The sequence below is a fragment of the Rhinichthys klamathensis genome, unplaced genomic scaffold, assembly GCF_029890125.1.
Source record: "Rhinichthys klamathensis goyatoka isolate OS25496 unplaced genomic scaffold, OSU_Roscu_1.1 h1tg000362l_1, whole genome shotgun sequence".
NCBI classification, from domain to species: domain Eukaryota; kingdom Metazoa; phylum Chordata; class Actinopteri; order Cypriniformes; family Leuciscidae; genus Rhinichthys; species Rhinichthys klamathensis.
This window is the reverse complement of record NW_026606871.1, coordinates 213,178-234,923: the sequence shown is the minus strand read 5'-3', so window position 1 is coordinate 234,923 and position 21,746 is coordinate 213,178. Positions and strand designations below refer to the sequence as shown.

The 21,746-nt window shown below is 38.8% G+C and overlaps 1 protein-coding gene across 12 annotated transcripts in view; it reads left to right on the top strand.

Moving 5' to 3' along the window:
- The window catches only part of neo1a (neogenin 1a), a 224,080-nt gene that overhangs the window by 120,926 nt on the left and 81,408 nt on the right, over positions 1 to 21,746 (top strand). For all 12 annotated transcript variants that reach the window (XM_056233182.1, XM_056233176.1, XM_056233175.1 and 9 more), the window contains exons 3-4: positions 8,396 to 8,671; positions 13,748 to 13,898. In XM_056233182.1, the coding sequence (XP_056089157.1) occupies positions 8,396 to 8,671; positions 13,748 to 13,898 (427 nt within the window). The remainder of the gene's footprint in view (positions 1 to 8,395; positions 8,672 to 13,747; positions 13,899 to 21,746) is intronic.

Genomic DNA, 21,746 nt, shown 5'->3' with positions numbered 1-21,746 from the left:
TTAATATGCTGTTTAATGTTGATGATCGCATTATTTTACATATGCATCTGCTTACACATGCAATCGCTTGTTTCTTCCAAGGGGGTAATCCATCGACCGGAAGTTGAAGCCGGCCGGGTGTAGCCATGTTGTAGCAGAACTTCACTTGCGTTAGCATTTCCATTGACTACCATTCATTTTGGCGTCACTTTGACAGCGAATAACTTTACATCTGAGGCGTTTAAAGACTCCATTTGTCCATTATTTATTTCTAAAGAAACACGACAATGTATAAATTGCTCCATTACCTTCTATGTTACATTATGGCCCCGTAGAAACAGATTTTGTAAAAATAGGCTAACGATTGCGTCATAACCACTCGACTCTCTGTCGCGCTGTACAGAAGTTACCGTACAGACAGGAGGAGAAGCTCGCAGGCAATCAGGGGGACTTCCCGTCAAGGGAGAAGCCCATAGATAATGAGTCCATAAAAGCAACGGAATACTTACTCCCTTCACTCACGCCAAAGAACTATTTGCTCAAGTTCCTTGTCTCTGCAAGATTAACGTTGGCAATTTTCACGCACAGCTACTAGAAGAGTAACGTCTGTCAGACAGGTTGCTCACGTCATCAAACTTAGTTTGAGTCGGTTTGAGTCTGCGCGTCAGGAACGGAAGTGCTCAGAAATCGCTAAAAATGGGCTTCAACTGTCTCAACTGAGTTCCAATGAGATGGCTCTGTCCACTTCTTATACTGTCTATGGTTTCTTCACATGTGTTTTGATCAGGAGATTCAGTACTCTTTCAGGAGATGTGTTTATAGCGCCTCCTACCGTATAACAGTGAAAACACGGTAATTTCCGTCAATGGCGGGGAAATAGACAACAAAAATGTGTCATGTTCACTCTGCAATACACACTCAAACAAGTTCATATTGTTTAATATCCCAGTAAGTAATGGTGATATATTTCACACAGTTGGTAATGTGTTTGAAGGTAAGCCTGTTTATTCCCCTCACTAGCTATGTTTCCATCCACACGTTTTTATCAGCATTAAGTGATATCGAATGAAAAAAGCCTTATGGAAACAGTAAAATTCGATTGAATTTCATGAATATCGACTCAAATGAAATACGATCGGTCTCATCGGATTTTATCTTGATGGATATACGGCTTATGCGATAAACGCGGATGGAAACATTATTATGGTGCGATCCATTTTGCCTAGTAAAACTTTGTTCGCAAATGTTGGCTTGAATGTTGTGCAATTCGGTGAGAAAATGAATGGAAACACCTTAACATGTCTCAAATCAATTCGATATACCAATTTGATCGCAAAACAGCATGTGCCGTCATTACGCACAGGGTTTTATCCGCTTTAAAGCCGTTTGATGGAAACACACTTTCACCAGCTTTATTCGCATGAGGTTTTTTACCGAACTTCAGATAATTCGATTGACAAGTGGATGGAAACATGGCTACTGTGGGGAATAAATAAGAAGCTTTGCTTCAGTTATAAGCTCCATCTCTTGTGTTCACTGCTGCTCAAACCCACGCTGCGGTCAGGTTGGTCTCTTTGTTTTCATTCCAGACCTTCCCAACCCCAGATTTATCTCCTCATATCTAGCTTTAACAGCGTCGGTAAATCGACTCGCTCTACAGGCCTAAAAACCCTGCCGCAAAATGGAGGGAGCCGTTTGTCCGAGGGCCTGTAGATTTCTGGAGCTTTTTAAAGAGCAGCCTGCCGCCTCTAAGACCCAATAAACAAGAGTATCCAGAGTCTCACATGAACCATGAACGAGCTTCAGCCCAGCGGGGGAGAAGAGACCGTATACCCGCTCAAATTCTCTTCTTGGTTTGACTGGAGTAAATGGAAGTTGGCGGCCTTAAAGGGATAGTTCACCCAAAAATGAAAATTAGCACATGATGTACTCACCCTGAAGCCATCATAGGTGTATATGACATTCTTCTTTCAGACGAATATAATCAGTTATATTAAAAAATGCCCTGGCTCTTCCAAGCTTTATAATGAGAGTGAATGGGTATATTTTTTTGGAAGTCCATCAAAGCGCATCCATCCATGATAAAAGTGCTCGAAACTCTGGCGGGTTAATAAAGGCCTTCTGAAGTGAAGCGATGCATTCGTGTAGTAAAAATATTCATATTTAAAACTTTATCGACTAACATAACTAGCTTCCGGCAGGCGGCCTACGCAAGTCGCCTTACGCCTAAAGAGTAACACTTGACGATGTATGACGTAGGGGTGTCGTAAGCTTTGACGCCTCTCGCGGGTCAAACAAACAGGGCTGGGCAACAAACTCGAGCTCCTCCCACATTTCTCTTCAAAAATGGTCTTATTCGTGACTGGTGTTTTGTTTTGCTCTATCCTCTGCGCTTCCGCGTTCGTCATTACGTTGTGCGTCAAGTGTTACTCTTTCGCCGTAAATCGATGCGTACGGCCGTCTGCCGGAAGCTAGTTATTTTAGTCAATAAAGGTTTAAATATGGGTATTTTTCTTACACGAACGCATCGCTTCGCTTCAGAAGGCCTTTATTGACCCGCCAGAGCCGTTTCGAGCACTTTTATCATGGATGGATGCGCTTTGATGGACTTCCAAAAAAATATACCCATTCACTCTCATTATAAAGCTTGGAAGAGCCAGGGCATTTTTTAATATAACTGATTATATTCGTCTGAAAGAAGATATTTATCAGTTCACTATTCAGTTCATTGACTAAACGTGCCAATGCTTTTCGAATACTTCCATTTTCACGCTCATGCGAACTTGGGAAGAACATCTTCAAAAAGCTCAGGTTTCGCAGGATAAAATCACAGTCTCAGTGTGAACGAATAGTCATTTTCTAATGTATCAGGATTAGTGTTCGCGTAGCCTTAGTTGGAAGTTCTCGTCCTCCAATCGATTGTTAGTTTTCTTGTGTCTCAGTGCTGACCTGTAATGGTCATGTTAGATTAGCGATTCGGTGATGTGCTGTTAAACAGTGGGACAATCTGACCATTGAGTGGACTGTCCACTCCAGTGAAATCACACAAGAGTCTGGCCAATAAACTCTAATGGCTCTGTCAATCCCCATCTCCAGTTAGTAGCGTGTTCTTGTGTACTGAGATTGATGTGTGTGTGTGTGTGTGTGTGAGGTCCAAGCTTACAGCACTGGTTCCCATGTTGCATCTACACCAGTGTAATGAATCACTCAGCAAATGTTGCTCTTGGACTATCTGTCTGGAGAGAGGACGAAACAGAGGAAGAATGAAACAGCAGGGAGGGTTTCCACTGCCACCAAAACACAGCTTGAACCGTTCTCTAAACTATGAATATTTGCTTTACTGGACCCTGCTGAAACGACCAGTGTAAACCAGCATGGCTTCCCAATGCCGGTTGGTTTATGCTGGAATTTTCAGCATCATTACTCCAGTCTTCAGTGTCACATGATCCTTCAGAAATCATAATAATATGATGATTTGCTGCTCAAGAAACTGTTATCGATGTTGAAAAAGCTGCTTAATATTTTCGTGGAAACCCTGATAATGTTTTTTTTTTCAGGATTCTTTGATGAATTTAAATGTAAAAATAACAATATTTATTTGAAATGGAGTTTTTCGCAACAGTATAATAGTCTTCACTGTCACTTTTGATCCATTTAAGGCATCATTCTGTATAAAAGTAACATTCTGTTGTATTATAGATGCACTGCATGAATATAGATATAAATAAAAACAGTCAATATTCAAAATTATTGAGACAAAAAAGACTGACATTTACAAGATAAATTTGTATTTGATATTTTTATTTAATTTGATTTTAATTTAGTTTATAATATTAATATGTACCAATATAAAAGTAGCACATCAATATTGTGTGTGTATATATATATATATATATATATATATATATATATTAAACACCTTTCCTAATTAGGCATACCTACAACCCGTAAACCGTATCTTTTATGATAAATAAATATATCATAAATAAATAAATAAATAATATCATTAGAAAAAAGTTCATAGATTAGTTACGGTTATTAATAATTGGTAAATTACTGGTTATTATTTATCGGTAAATTAACCAAAGGATTAATCAACTACTATAAAAAGATCAATAGATTAACCGGGAGGGAAAAGATTATTTGATTAATCGGGAAAAAAATGATCGGTAGATTAATCGATAAACAACGTTTTGTCCCAGCCCTACTGTTTTGTCCGATGTCTTGTCTGATATTTTGTTCTTGGCGCTCTTACATTATACTTATGAATCGTGACACATTTGCTGATTGGTCAGTCGTGGCATTCTTTGCTCATATATTTTGGCATAATAACTGGTAAACTGTATAGTTGTTTGGCATATTTTTCTACATAATGTCATGTCTGGTATCACTACTCTCTGGCTTCTTACATAATAAAATAATTTCATCTGAAATAATTATTTACTTTTTAATAATGCATTAATTATTTGCTAAATAAAGTCCACTTTACACCAGGGTCTGGATCCGGACTGAGGGTTTTTATTTTGCATTAATAACCAGCTTGCATTGTCCCTTAAATATACTGTCAATTATCAGTCAGAAGTGTATCTAACTATGGCTGGATTTTTGTCTTTTCTTGATTTGCTCATATCAGTACTATAGTACTTAGACCGAAATCTCCCCAGAAAGTTTCCTTTAAGAGTTTAAGAGCTGTTCTTGCTGTAAAAGGCTGGTTTTGTGTATAGTTTATAAGGGTATTAAAGCCCTCAGCGTGCTCTGTGAAAGCTTTCTGTCTGCTGTTATAAAGCAGAGCCTGTGGAGATGAATGAATGCTGTTCTCTGTTCAGCGCTGATAGCATCTCTCACTGCATGCTCTTTCACATTAACAGAGAGCGAGAGCATGGCATGTCTGTAACCGACTAACGCCAGACAAAGGAATCCACATCACTTTTCTCTCCTTGTCCCTCACAAAGACATGAGTCTTTATGTTCACCTGCATGGGTCTCTGTTTTGAGCTTTAGCGGCGATGCTAATGCTAAAGCAGCTCGTTCACTCTTACCATACTTAAGGGGTTAGTTCACCCAAAAATGAAAATGATGTCATTAATGACTCACCCTCATGTCGTCCCAAGCCCGTAAGACCTCCGTTCATCTTCAGAACACAGTTTAAGATATTTTAGATTTAGTCCGAGAGCTTTCTGTCCCTCCATTGAAAATGTATGTACGGTATACTGTCCTTGTCCAGAAAGGAAATAAAGACATCATCAAAGTAGTCCATGTGACATCAGTGGGTTAGTTAGAGTGTTTTGAAGCATCGAAAATACATTTTGCTCCAAAATAACAAAAACTAGGACTTTATTCAGCATTGTATTGTCTTCCGGTTCTGTTGTGGATCCGCGTTCAGTGCCGCCGCTGACGTAAGACGCTGCTGACGTGTGTCAAAGAAAACACACGTCACAAACGTCACAAACAAAGAAAAACTAATGACGTTTAAGTGCGTTCAACTCGTAAATACGATCTATACGAGATGACTTGAACTTGAACGCCCCCACAATGTCGTAAATATTTACGAGTGGGAAGCTCGGGATTTTCTCTAAGCCCCGATCTTCACGAGTTGTGTGCGTGTCAGTGAGAAACATGGCGGACTACCATAATACTTAAAGGAATTTAGCAGTGATAATGTCAGGCTTTTCTAATTGCCTGCACAGAATATGATGGCATTATAATATAACGCCATCATATTCTTTGCAACATGCAACATGCAACATGTAAGGATAAAGTTGGCAGTGGCTTCGTACATTAATTAAAAACATTAAAAAAACAAAGTAGCCTACACCTGATGCACATTTCTCTGTTCTTCATTTTCTAGAACAAGAGTTTAAGAACCTTGCTGTATTTTTGTGTAATTAATTAAGAGAAAGTACACCGCCATCTTGCTGATTTATACTTCTGCGTCGGACCTACGCCGGAGCCTCTACGCTATAGACTACGCCTTGGTTTTCATTTATACTTCTGCGTCGTTGTCCACGTTGACGCGCAATTACACATACAGAGGGAGCGTGTAAAAGCCGGAGAGCGGTTCTAGCAGACCAATCACAGCGCTTGCGGTACGCGTAGAATTGACGCGTTGTTACATTGTTGGAGAGGTGCACGTCAGGGTATGCCGAAGGGTACGCGCGCTACACACAGCCTACGACGTAGCTACGGCGGAAGGTCGACGCAGAAGTATAAATTGGGCTTTAGTTCGACGCATACTCCGACGAAAGTGACTTGAACGCCGTCGTAAACACCTCGTAGGCTACTACGTACGAACTTCCCAGGACGACTTGAACGAACCATAAATAATGACTAGACGCTTGACGTAAAGCAAGTCAAATTTGTAGTTTTCTTATGTCTCATTTGAACTACAGAAACGCGACCCGATCTGGCAATCTTACATAGCGTGGTTATAGCAGATATAGGACCGCAAAGCAAACCCAGAAGTGCCTTTCACCCTGTTACCACTCGATGAACCGCTGAAACCGTCTTGGAAACATTATTTTAAGGTAAAAAATCTTCTTTAGTGTTGCTTTAAAGAATAAAATAAAATAAACCCCAGCCCTTCTGGAGTGTTTTTGATCAGAAGTGTCCTGTTCAGTCCATGACTTCTCCAGGGTTTTTTTCATCTGTCTCTGCAAGCCATTTGCTTTCCAGGAGTTATTTGATATCTCAGAGATATTTCATTCACTTTGCCCAGCATGAGATTACGGCTGTGGAAAAAGGAGCATGTTGGCATTAGATGTGAAATGCATTTTCATTTGCAGATCTCGGCTAGTTATTTACAAAAATTCATACTTTTATTCAGCAAAGATGTGTTAAATTGATCAAAAGTGACAGCAAAGACTTTTAAATTGTTACAGAAACATTTCGATTTTAAATAAATGCTGTTCTATTTATCAAAGAATCCTGGGGAAAAAGGAATCACAGTTTCCACAAAAATATTAAGCCTCACAACGGATTTAAAAGTTGATAAAGCAGCAAATCAACATCATTTGAATGATTTCTGAAAGATGTGACACTGAAGACTGGAGTAATGATGATGACAATACGATCAATAGCCGTTGGAACCAAGTAGATTCAAAACGTTTGATGCAAAAAGTAAAAAATAAAATAAAATGTTTTTCACTAAATTAATTATATGCACCAATATAACAATCCAGGATATTATCAATAATAAACAGCAATACAGGTTTGCACTTCTTGTTTGTATAATTTGACTTATTAAGAACCAAATGCCATAAAAAGAAAGTGTTAAGTACTTGTATAAGTAAAATGCCATGTAGGGACTGAAAATATTGAGTGATGATGTCAATTAATAGTTGAATCAAAGTTATGAATCAGATAGTTTGGACAGAAGCATATGCCCGTGGGTTAAAGTGCACATGAACTTATAAGGGTGAATTCACACCTGCCTTGTTTGGTTCGATTGAATTGAACTCTAGTTCGTTTCCCCCCTTGGTGCGGACCTTTTGGGCAGGTGTGAATACAGCAATCGAACTCGGGTGCTGCGTTAAAGTAAAAAAACTTCGGCAACATTACTTGAGAATCCTTGTCCAATGAATGGACGACCTTAGCACACGTGTGGGTTTGTTTACAAATTTTGTATCACTTGCAAAAAGAGCAGTGTGAAAGCGAACCGTACCAAAAAAAAATAATAATAATTTGGTCCGGACCAAGCAAGTGAACTATCGGACTAAACATTATTTGTAACCAATAACCGCCAAGAGCTTTGAAACAATGTCTCATCTTTCAGATTCAAAATTCAAACAATAAATGGCGTTTTGACGCTCTTAAATGTGTCGTGACAGATCGCTGTAGCGCCTCAGTTCAAGAGTCTTTTCTTCCACTTTAAACCAAGTTATACTATTAAAAAACATGCATGAACATCAACAGTTATGCTGAAAGATTCTGTACACTCGTGTAATCGCTCAATCAGTGTTTCAACTGCAGAAAGACTTCAATAAAACTACTTGTGAACAGTGACACTTAACATTGGGTTAAAGTTATTCACTGTCCACTTTGTTAGTTAGCTATAAAAACACTAAAGAGGAGATTATTTACTGTTGATTATATAGTTATGTTTGAATAAATTCGTCATGAAGAAGTGTTTATGAAAACTAAGTTGTATACAAACTTTTTTTTCTTTTTTAGTGTAATACATAAATTCCAATTGAATATAATAGTTTGTGTTCTGTTGTTGATTTGAACCTCTAATATTATAGTAATGTCACGAGAGGGTTTTCCTGTGTAGTTTACAGCATCAGTTTGGAGATATTTGTTCCCTTAATAAAATCAAACCAAAACGTTCAGTATTGGTAGTCATTCTGAATAATCGGTGGAGAAATGTAGTATCAGTGCATTGACTGTAATAATTCTAATGTCTTCCTCTCTGTGTTCAGGAATACCGCGGTTCCTCAGTCAGCCGGAAGCGGCGTCGGTGCGGGTCGGGGACAGTCACGTGATGAACTGCGAGGTCAACCCTGACCTGGTGCCCTTCGTCCGCTGGGAAGGAAACAAGGAGCCGCTGGAGCTGGATCAGAGAGTGTTTGCGCTGGCCAGTGGAGCTCTGGTCATCAGTAACTCCAGCGAGGCCGACACGGGCCTGTACCGATGCGTGATCGAGAACGCCGGACCCATCAAGACCAGCGAAGAGGCGCACTTACACGTTCTGCCGGGTAGATATCACGTTTACAATCACATCAATATTCCTCACGGACATGTTTTTTTTTTTTTTTTTTTACATTTTGACTGCTTTGTGTGATTGAACATTTAGATTGATTTCCCAATGGACGTTTTTTTTTTTTATAACTGCCCGGTTATTCCATTTAGAATCACACAAACATAATGTTTCGAATTATTTCAATGGGTCTCATTCATGAAACATTCGTAAATATACGAGTAAATATGCGAGTGATTTGCGCGTAAAGAGACCTTCCCGAAAACTCTTCTCCTGATTCACAAATACTTCGTAAACGTCAGATGTGATAGTGAAATGTGTGTGTTAATGAATTCCAATCAGTCGTAAATGGGACGCACGTGCACGCTCATTCTCAATTACCATAAATCCCGCCCATTGAATCCGACTGACAACTATATATGGCAGGGGTCTCAAACTCAACTTAACTGGGGGCCGATGGAGGTAGAGTCGGGGTCAGGCTGGGCCGCATCAAGTATTCCACAAAAAATAGTATTCAAGTATTCCAAAAAAGGAGCACAACTGATCCAATCTTCTCAATATTATTAACGTTTCTTCTGAACTGTTCCTCTGAATTTGAACATTCCTTTCTGTACATGATTGGTTCTTCATGAGCTGTCCTTCTGACAGTTGAAGTTCATTTTACAAACTTTCTTAACACATATTTGTGATATTTATATTTGCTTATGTCCTTTTTATTTTCTTTATACAACACATTAATGATATTGAATGTTTTTTTTGGAAGGCACATTTCCTTTTATTATACTTAGAAAAACAATTATTGCTTTTGAAATACAAATATTTGCAGTCATGTCTGCCCGTCTTTGAATTCTTTCTACACATGTATAGTGTCTCAAATTACTGACTGCACAAATCAAAGCAAACCTTCTTATCAACCTGTTGGACACATATTACAAGCTCAAAATGATTATTCTCACATTGTTTTAGAGCAGGCCAGGGTCTCTCTCCAACACGTCGCTCGCGAGCTATCAGTAGCTCGTGGCCTGATTGGTGGTAGCTCGCCAAGGGGCCGTTCACATATCGCGCTCACATATTTTGCGCGCTCAAGTTCGTTATTTCAAATGTAGGCGCGCGGCAAGCGCGCTCATAATTGAAGCGACGCGCACGCGCTCATTTTTTCCAGGCGCAGTGTGTTTGTACTTCGCGGTTGTCTATGACAACTATTGACAACAAACCCACCGTAAGCTGTCACGAGACTATCTATGGTAGCCCATAATAAGGGATACATTTTTTTTTTTTTTTTTTTTTTTTAACGCGGCACACGCAACGACGGGCCGCACTAACATTAAACTTTAATGTCAAGTAGGGGGCCACAAAATATCACCCCGCGGGCCGCAAATGGCCCGCGGGCCGCGAGTTTGAGACCTCTGATATATGGGCATCAAATTATGACACCAAACGAAGGATTTCAACATGTCTTCTCAAAAGCGAATGAAAAAGAAAAATTTCTCAGATGCAGAAATCGAAGTTTTATGAGAAGTTCGTTCAAAACACCACATTTTATTTTCTAGTGTACATAGTGGCGTATCAGGTCCTAAAGAAAGGAAGCTTGGCAGCATATTACAGATGCAGTTAATGGAGTTTCATCTGTTAATCAAACAGTCCCAGAAGTAAAAAGAAAAACCGTATGTAATCACTAATATTTTTTCAAAATGCTGTTTAAATATGTACCCGATTAAGGTGAATTAAAATGCAGCCTTAGTTATTAATGAGCAAAACGTTCGGATGTTAAACTCACTATTTACGCGTGGCTGGGAGCAGGTGTAGATTTCTATCGTACCAACTAACATTTGGAAAATACGAACATTTTAATGAATCCGAAAATTTCCGCCAGAACCACTTTACACACGATTTACATAAAAATTCGTTCTGCTCGTGTTTCATGAATGAGACCCAAAGTGTTTTCGTTGTTGTTGTTTACATTTTGACTGCTTTGTGTGATTTAACATTTAGAATTTTGATTATATTTTAGAATAATATTAAGTTCATTATAATTGTGAAATAACTCAATGTAATAATCAGTAACACTTTACAATAAGGTTGATTAGTTAACATTAGTTGACATGAACTCAGAATGAACAATAGCATTTATTAATCTTAGTTAATATTAATTTCAACATTTACTAATACCTTATATTGCACTGTGAACTAACATTAACAAACAATGAACAGTATGTTTTATTAACTAACATTAACAAAGATTAATAAATATTTTAACAAATGCATTGCTCATTGTTAGTTCATGTTAATTAATGCATTAACTAATGTTTAATAAATGAACCTTATTGTAAAGTGTTATCGAATAATCTTATATTTGAGCTTCTTCATATAGTATTTTGTCTAAAATATTTAAACGTACTTAAAAAAAACAAGATACATTTATTTGGGAAGTAAATTTCTGTAAAGTGTATCATAAGATTCTTAAGATATGTAATGAGATTCAATCAAATAAGCATCTTTTAATATGCATCATATATTTGAGCTTGTTCATAGTCGCCACATTTATTCTACATCACCGCTTTGCACACTCGGGGCTTTCTATACATCAACTTCATGAGGATCCTTTTTAAAGTACCCCATTGTGCTATTTTAAAGATTCCTAATTTAGTTTTGAGGTCTCATACAATAAGTTTTCATGCATCCAAGATCCAAAAATACTTTAACTTTCTCATAATATATATATATATATATATATATATATATTGCAGCATCAGCTCTTTTCTCACAGTGTCTGAAAAGGCTCGACAAAGGATTCAGCCTCTCTAAACCCCGCCTTTCCGAGAGCATACTCTGCTCTGATTGGTCAGATTGCCCAGTGTTTTTTTTTTATTGGTCTACTCTGCTCTAAATGAGATGATTGTAAATGTAAAAGGTCGGCAAAGTTTTAAAGGTCGTAGATCCACTTTGCATGCACTTCCAAAGGATAAGGATTATGACTCCGGATCAAATTGATACAGTAAAACGGCATCATCGTTGGTCATCTGACCAATCAGAACAGAGTAGAACAATCCGTTTGAGCCTGAGTCTTAATCCTTATCCTTTGGAAATGCATGCATTGTTGATCAATGATCTTTGAAACTTTGCCAACATTTTGCGCTATATGAAGCGCTATACACACTTCATGAAATGTACTGTCTTTAAAACTTAAAAAAAATGTATTCATAACCCTTTATATTAAAAGTTTTAAATCCATGACAAACATAAATTCAGTTGGGTCTGTCCAAAAAATTTTTTTCCTCCTTAAAAGAACAAAAGCTCGTAGGAGGAAAGGCCAATTTCCCTTCATTCCTGACAATAGAAATGCAAGACACTGATTCTGATGTGATTTTTCATACCCTACTGAAACTCACACAGTTGGAGAGAGAGAGAGAGAGAGAGAGAGAGAGAGAGAGAGAGAGAGAGAGAGAGAGAGAGAGAGAGAGAGAGAGAGAGAGAGAGAGAGAGAGAGAGAGAGAGAGAGAGAGAGAGAGAGAGAGAGAGAGAGAGAGAGAGAGAGAGAGAGAGAGAGAGAGAGAGTTTTAAAGGAAGCCTCCTGGAGCAGGACGGCCACATGTGGTGTTATCAAAGAGAACAATGTAATTTATGCTGAAGTTAAGGAGAACGGAGCTGCTTTGTGGCAGATACTCAGCAGGCAGATTTATTTTTCCAGGCAGAACGCAAACCAGGCCTGAAGCCCGTCGCCCGCTGAGGGTATCACACCAAACATGAGCAGTGATATGTAAAGAGAGAAAGAAAATGATTTCTTTTTCCCTCGCGGAGATAAATAAACAATGAGTATTAAAGAAGCTGTTTTGAAAAACATTTAAATGAAAAAAAAATGTAAGAGCTTGAGCCTAAAAGGTTAAGTGTATACTGTCTATACAGTAAATGTTAAAAAATTATAAAAGTAATTTTAGAAGATGCCCAAGGAAAGGCACTTTTAAAACATTGCTGTTTGTTTGAGCGTCATGCCTTTTGTGTTTTTCTGATATTTTATCTTAGCCCACTTTTTAAGCAAAAAGAAAAAGCCCAAATTGTGTTAAATTCATTCTTAAGAAGACTTAAGAATTAAAAATTCTGTCTACTTCACCCTCATGTGGTTGCAAACCTCTATGATTTTATTTCTTCTGTGGAACAAAACGTTGGGAAACCAAACAACATTGGACCCCATGGACTTGAAACATAACCTTAAAGAAGTTGGATTGTCTTTTCTTCTTTATTGTGACTTATATCCGAGTAAAATGACTTCTTGAACAAGAACAAATGTAGGGAGGGGCTTAATTTAGTTTGTGTGGGCATTGACTGGATGGTTGTGGTTTGCTATTGGCTGATCTCATATGAGTGACAGGTTGCCCCGCCCTCGTCATCAGAGAAGAGATGGAGGGGAAGATATTTTGAGTCCAGATGATTAAAAATAATGATGTGCACACTGATAAATCATTTATGGTAAATAATGCAACATTCCATTAAAAAACAAGAATCGTCAATTTTGATTTCGTGGTGACTTTAATAGTTAACAGTGTTGGGTGTCATGCATTACTAAGTAATTAATTACTGTAATTTTATTACTTATAAGTAAGGGATTACTCTTAATTTTTATTTACTTTATTTACAGTTACTTCTGATGTAGTTGCATTAAATATTGTATAGACTATAGAACAATTATATATAAAACTAGTGGATTTAACATCAAATTAAACGTCATGTTAAAATGTATGTTTTTAATGCAACCTTCTCCCGTTAAATAGGGAGAAGAATAAATTATGCAATTTTATATCAATTATTTGATAGAATTAAAAGAGCAGCTTCATGTTTATCCTTGTATTGTTCAACTGGTCAAGGTTGAAATGGGATTTAGAAGAAATAACTAATGCAATACTTTTTATTTTATTTTATTTTATTTTATTTATTTATTTTATTATATATATATTTTTAATTTAATTTAATTGATCTATTTTTTATTTATTTATTTATTTTTATTTATACTTTTTTTTTTTGTGTCAAGTGATTGCACATGGACAGACACTGACTGCGTTCACTTCTCTGTGTTGTGCAGAATCCGGAGAGGAGAGGACCCTGGAGTTTCTCCTGGAGCCTCAACCAGTGTCTAGAGTCGTGGGGGAGAGCGTGCTGCTCCCCTGTGTGGTGACGGGATATCCCACAGCCTCCGTCACATGGATGCACAGAGACCAGCTCATTGAGGACAGGTAGGGATTTGAATCAGTTTTGTCTTCACAGATGTCCGGGGTGGATGGAGACACTGCTATTAATAGATCCAGAGCTTAACAGGTCATTGATTCCTCGGTGTGTTGCCAGTGTGACGAACATGAGCTTTGAGTCCCGCTGTGGCAGCAGTGTCCACTTTTAGGGATCGCTCTCCGTGTACGTCTGCTGGCATTCAGCCCCGTCCCGTCCCAGATGCCCGAGGAAATAATTACAGTGACGGCGCCCGCCTGAGAGGTGTAAATGCCAGTCAAGACTGCAACCATCTACACACACACACACACACAATATCTTTCTCACACCTCTCTCCTGAGAAACATTGCCAGGCTGTTCACAGATTAGACCTAAGACACTTTTTCAGGATTCATTCTCATTGGCTGCGGGGTATCCAAAGGAAATGAATTACCATTGGTTTTCCACAACCATGATAACCCTGGAAATATAAGCGAGTTTTCCAGGCCTGGAAAATAATTTTCATATTTTTCACTATTTCGTCTAAATTATTAAAAATAAAACACTAAAAATCAGTTGTTTTATATGCTTCAATTGAATTTGGGCACTATAAATTAATTTATATGATATTTTCTAAGTTTAATGGTGGTATTAAAGGTTCACCCACTCATCCTCATGTCGTTTCAAACCCATAAGACTTTTGTTCATCTTCAAAACACATATGAAGGTATTTTCAAACCTTAGACAATTTGAAACCTCTCCCTCCACCAAAACTTTGAAAGTTCAAGCAATTTAATCCAAGTCTTCCGAATGATGACATGATCGCTTTGTATGATGAACAGATTTAGTTGGTCAACACATAAAGTACAGAGAGCGCATTAAACGTGCTTTCTTGACACCTGAGAACCAATAAACAAAAGTTTTGGTTACATGGACTTTCAATGGAGGGACAGAAATCTCACTTTCAATAAAAATATCTCCATTTGTGTTTCAGTGATGACGAGTCTTGTGTTCGAAACGACATGAGGGTCAGTGAATGATGACAGAATTTTAAGGTTTTGGTGAACTAACCCTTTAAATTATTCAAATTTATACAACTCAATATCAGCCGATTGCGAACGACTGGGAATGTCAAAGAAAAATCAAGGAATTTCATTTGCCAAAAGGTGTGGAAAGACTGTACTCCTTTTACAGTTTCTCCATGTAAACTTCTCAAAAATTGATTATGCACTATATTTGTGAGTGGTGCTTTCCATGGTTTGCAAACCAAAAGAGAAAAGAAAGAAATTCTTTTCTCAAGTGAGAAATATGAGACGTTCCTCCTTCAATGCAACTGGTTTTACCCTTTTTCACCTGTTTAATTGTCCAGATTGCTTAGAAAAGAAAAGCAAGACATTTAATTTGATGAATCATTCTTGTCTAAACACAAAAAGTGCAGAATACGAACAAAGTAATGGTTTGCTCAAATCCCTAACCGTTAGAACAGGGGTCTCAAACGCAACTTAACTGGGGGCCGCTGGAGGTAGAGTCTGGGTCAGGCTGGGCCGCATCAAGTATTCCACAAAAAAATAGTATTCAAGTATTCCAAAAAAGGAGCACAACTGATCCAATCTTCTCAATATTTATTATTAACGTTTCTTCTGAACTGTTCCTCTGAATTTGAACATTCCTTTCTGTACATGATTGGTTCTTTATGAGCTGTCCTTCTGACAGTTGAAGTTCATTTTTACAAACTTTCTTTGTCTATAACACATATTTGTGATATTTATATCTGCTTATGTCCTTATTATTTTCTTTATACAACACATTAATGATATTGAATGTTTTTTTTTTTTTTGAAGGCACATTTCCTTTTATTATACTTAGAAAAACAATTATTGCTTTTGAAATACAAATATTTGCAGTCATGTCTGCCCGTCTTATTGAATTCTTTCTACACATGTATAGTATCTCAAATTACTGACTGCACAAATCAAAGCAAACCTTCTTATGAACCTGTTGGACACATAATGTGTCCAACAGGTTCATAAGAAGGTTTGCTTTGATTTGTGCAGTCAGTAATTTGAGTTACAAGCTCAAAATGATTATTCTCACATTGTTTTAGAGCAGGGTCTCTCTCCAGCACGTCGCTCGCGAGCTATCAGTAGCTCGTGGCCTGATTGGTGGCAGCTCGCCAAGGGGCCGTTCACATATCGCGCTCACATATTTTGCGCGCTCAAGTTCGTTATTTCAAATGTAGGCGCGCGGCAAGCGCGCTCATAATTGAAGCGACGCGCTCATTTTTTCCAGGCGCAGTATGTTTGTACTTCGCGGTTGTCTATGACAACTATTGACAACAAACCCACCGTGTCACGAGACTATCTATGGTAGCCCATAAGGGATACAATTTTTTTTTTTTTTTTTTTTTTAAACGCGGCACACGCAACGACGGGCCGCACTAACATTAAACTTTAATGTCAAGTAGGGGGCCACAAACTATCACCCTGCGGGCCGCAAATGGCCCGCGGGCCGCGAGTTTGAGACCACTGCGTTAGAATGAGCGATTTTAATGGTGTTGCTTTCCTTAGTAAACACCACTAATAATTGCCTTCCAGTGAGTGTCATAACAATAATTACCACATACATTGGCTTGAATGTAAGCATCCCCAGAGTTGCCATCCTCACACGATGACTTCATTAATCAAACTAGTTGCTTGTGGAACCAGAGGTTATTTTAACTGAAAAATATGTTTTGCTCTTGACAATTAAAAAGTGCCTGTGAGATTATTCCTGAAGGAAGGATTTGAACTGTCAGCCAGTAATTGGGAATGTTGAGTGGAAGAGCAATGGGGAATATTTAAAAGGACGTTTGTATTATCAGACAAGGCATTCAAGCCCGTTCTTGACGTATATCTGAGTTTATGAGTACGCTGTGCGCTCCGGGGATTAACCTCGGTAAACAGTCGAGTCAGAGAGGCAGAACAAGAGAGAGCAGAGAGATGAAAGAGTACAGTGAGAGCTACTGTTGATTGCCTCATATTGGGGTCCGTATGAAGTGTGACATCAATCCTCCAAACCTTAAGACACAATTTAAACGCGGTACAAAACATGCTCACGCTCCCTTTGATCATACTGTGCAATATCCATCTCCAAATATTTCTATAGTACAGTACAGAGGAATTCAGTTCATATTGTGTGTATGAATATTTTATGATGTAAAAAGGTCTCTATTTGCACACTATATACATAAAATAAACTAATACTAAAAAATATTTAGGCCATTTGTGAAGTTTGCCTTATGAATTTGATTGTCCGGATGGAAAAACAGGGTCGTTAAGGTGGTCAGTATGTTTTTTTTAGCTGGTCCAACGATCCCTGAGGGGTTTTTATCCGCACCAGTTCAGTGAAACCACTGATCAACCAACTAGCCATTCATCCCGTCCCTTTGTTCCCATTTCCTCGATTCTCTGAAACCCCATTTAAAATCCAATTTGGGGTTGATCAATGTCTGCTACTCCCCTGATCTATAAAGGTTGGATGGACCATTGCAGGATGACCATTGGCAGAGTTGCTTATCAATGTTAATGGCCTATAATTTCTGCAGCCTTTTGCTCAGGATGTGTATTAACAAGATTAAATGCTGTTTTCAGCTCACTCTCCAGATATCAAATTTATCCTGTTTGTAATAGAGTCTGGCCCTGTAATGTTCGGCCAGAGGGAGGGGGGAAAGTAGGCTAATACACTTTAGCATACTTATAAAAAACAGTGCTTTTTACAGAAATGATATGCATTGAAAGAATATACTTAAGTGCAAACTAAGGGTAGGTTTACACGACAACGATATGCTTAAAACTGAGAAGTTTTTCCTTTGAGTTTTCCGCGTACAGACGACACCATTGTCAAAACAATCCCAATTCACACGGATCTGCGTAAACGACAAAAAACGCTGTATTCTGCTGCCAGGCCATCAGATGGCGATGAAACACTATAGACTGAACACGTAATACACATGTGTCGTCAGAGATTCACGTTTTTGTTGTTTACAAGTTGCCTGGTTAAAACCAGTTGTAACTGAGTTATGGTCTGGCAAAGCGTCATAGACAAATCATTTCCAGAGGGGCGTCACCAACGGACGTCGCGGATAGACCTAAACCCAATCAGAGCGATGAAGGAGATGACGTATGCAGAGCGGCGGAGAAACATCTCCGAGTGTTGTTCTTTGCTTGGTTTTTAACAAAAAGGAAACGTTCAAATGGCTTAAAACAGACGTGATAGCTGATTGGAACGAGTGATGTTCGACGGCGGCATCCATCTTTGTAATGTAGGCTACAAAATCTGCTTCAAAATCCCAGCGCTGTCATCATCGTGTAAAGCCCGCCCCAACGTTTCTGATTGGTGCCTCGATTTCGACGGATGGGAAATGGGCTTGAATGAGCTCTTTGCCAGACTAACTTTCAGAGCAAATCTAAATTTGCCGTTTTCCCAGGCTAGTTTACAAGTAGATCGTGTTCAAAAACTTGCACTTTGAAACTCGTTTTCAAAAGTTTGCGTTTTCAAGCACCCAAAACGCAGTTGTCATGTAATTGAGCGGCCAGAATGCATAAAAAGTTTTACGGTTTTACTTGAAAACGGTGTCGTGTAAACAGCCCCTAAACCAAACTATTGCCTACGTTAATTTCATTTCGACTGGAACTTGAATGTCATGTATAATCACTCATATGTAATGCTGAAGCTGCAATTTATTATATTTAAAATACATTGACTTTAAATGTAATATCGAATAACACATTGTCTTCTTCAGTATGTTAGTCGACACAGTCCAACAGTCCTCACAGATCGAGCTCCCTCATGTGTGTGTAGGGGAGAAAGTGTTTTTCTAATGTTGAAAACCAAACAGTGCTTTATTGAGCGTGGAGTTGTTCCAACGGCTCTGATTCCCTGGCACTAGCAGCGTTCCCATCTCTCAGGATGAGATCTTCTCGGCATGAGGAGTCACTGGGCCGAGAGCTGAGAGAGATAATGGCAGGTTTGAGGAGATGCTCGGGCTTCTTAGTGGGAGTGTAACAACAGGCTGGATTCACTGAAGTATAAATACTGAAGACTGGCACATAGAGATGAAGAGAGAGAGTACAGGAAAGCCATTTATATAATAGAATTAGATATTATTGTTTGGATACCAAGTAATGTCATTTATAGTCTTGTGTTTCCAGACTCTTGCCCTTTAAGCATAAGATCTAGTCAATGTTAAAGCTTATTCTGGCCCGTCTGATTGATGGAAAGTCACCAACCACTTCGCTTTTTACTTCTTTGCTCTATTTCAAACACATCATCTGTGATGTGATGATGACTATGTTTTTAAATTCTAGTTCATTATATAGTCGTTATAGTTCAGTAATTTAACAAGATATTTGCATGTTGGCAGTTATTTGATGGTCACATGAGTTGCTGGTAAGCAAATTAATTATTATTAATCTTTTTTAGCAGTGTTGTAGTCGAGAACACCTCACTCGAGTCCGAGTCGAGACCGAGACCATAGAGGGTTGAGTCCGAGTCGAGACCGAGACCAAAGAGAGTCGAGTCCGAGTCGAGACCGAGACCAAAGAGAGTCGAGTCCGAGTCGAGACCGAGACCAAAGAGAGTCGAGTCCGAGTCGAGACCGAGACCAAAGAGAGTCGAGTCCGAGTCGAGACCGAGACCAAAGAGAGTCGAGTCCGAGTCGAGACCGAGACCATAGAGGGTTGAGTCCGAGTCGAGACCGAGACCAAAGAGTGTCGAGTCCGAGTCGAGACCGAGACCAAAGAGAGTCGAGTCGAGACCGAGACCAAAGAGAGTCGAGTCCGAGTCGAGACCGAGACCAAAGAGAGTCGAGTCCGAGTCGAGACCGAGACCATAGAGGGTTGAGTCCGAGTCGAGACCGAGACCAAAGAGAGTCGAGTCGAGACCGAGACCAAAGAGAGTCGAGTCCGAGTCGAGACCGAGACCATAGAGGGTTGAGTCCGAGTCGAGACCGAGGCCAAAGAGAGTCGAGTCCAAGTCGAGACCGAGACCATAGAGGGTTGAGTCCGAGTCGAGATCGAGACCAAAGAGAGTCGAGTCTGAGTCGAGACCGAGACCATAGAGGGTTGAGTCCGAGTTGAGACCGAGACCATAGAGGGTTGAGTCCGAGTCGAGACCGAGACCAAAGAGAGTGGAGTCCGAGTCGAGACCGAGACCATAGAGGGTTGAGTCCGAGTCGAGACCGAGACCAAAGAGGGTTGAGTCCGAGTCGAGACCGAGACCATAGAGGGTTGAGTCCGAGTCGAGACCGAGACCAAAGAGAGTCGAGTCCGAGTCGAGACCGAGACCAAAGAGAGTCGAGTCCGAGTCGAGACCGAGACCATAGAGGGTAAAAAGACCGAGACCATTAAAATATGGTCTCGAGACCGAGTCCGAGTCTCGAGTACACAACACTGATTTTTAGTATGTGTTTACTAAAAAGTAGTGTTTTTTATTTTGATTCTTTTCATTTCACATTTTTATGATGTAATTAAAAATCAGATCACAAACCCCAGATTGGGAAACATATTTTATAGAAACATATAGGACTTTATACACTGTAAAAAATTATCGTGATTTTAACGGTAAAAATAAAACGGTAAAAATGCTACAGTGCAAAACTGTTAATTGGTTAACAGAAGGTTTCCTTACTATAAACGGTAAATAACTGTGATAGATCTAATGGTACATTTAATGTCATTTTACTGTAAAATACCGTTAAATTTACAGTTTTTGAGAGTGAAAAAGAACAACTCATTGTATAATTTACAGTGAAAACCCGTAAATTGACATTCCCACAATTCCCTGCGTGACACTTCACATTTGATGTATTTTTGTTGAAATAACTATGTTTCTTCATAGTTTTCTTAGTTTTTTTCTAATCAGTTATGTACATGTTATGTTTATGTTACATGTAATGTTGTTAAATTAGTGTTTATTGCATTTTTTTAATTTCATGTGTATTACCATGATGGTGTTTGTTTGTGCGAATGACACTGTGCAGCTTCTATATATTAGTATATCATATATAAAATATATATATGATGAGCTTTGATTGATCATGTGACTCATCTCTGCTGTGATTGTTGGTTGTCAGTGTATTTCAATGGTACCAAACAGATATTAATACTTCAATAGGTTGGTAAATTAACATTATATCAGATAATGAAATACGGTTTATTACTGTAAATTTTAAGTTAAGTCTGTAAAACCAATAACGTTGCTACTGTATTTTTGACGGTAAAGTTCTGGCACAAACCACAGCTGCCTGTATTTTACTGTAAAAATTATGTTTTATTTTTTACAGTGTAGTGTAGTGTTTGCAGGACAGTAAACAGACTGGAGCTTGCTGTTTTCTGCGTGTAATATGCATCAGATGTTCCCTGAATGGTCCGTGGGTGGGCCGTCCGAAGCTAAAACTACACTACATAATTTATGACTTTTCTAAATATGAAAAGTGAAGGGTTGGAATGCATTTTGCTGGATGTCTGTTTTATTGTTTGGCAGGACATTAACGCTGTTGTACAAGCCATGCATCACTATAGCAGGATTTATTTAGCCAGATGTCCAGCAGCCGTTTGTCATTGGAAACTATGAATTTTGTGCCTCCCTCTTGTTCTCTCTCTGTCCCTTTTTTCCATCGTGTCCTGTCTTTTTAGAGAATGACTGTGGCTTCTCCTTTCACTGAACAGCTAATGACACATGGCTAACCCCAGTTCATTCAGACCTCTAATGTGCGCATGTTACGCAGGCTGTGGCTTTGGGCTTATAGTAATGTGCTAATCAAAAATATCGGTTAACCATTGGAAGCACCTGTGAAACAAATAAAGAAAGGTATGATGATAGTCCATCTCAGCCCAGCTGGG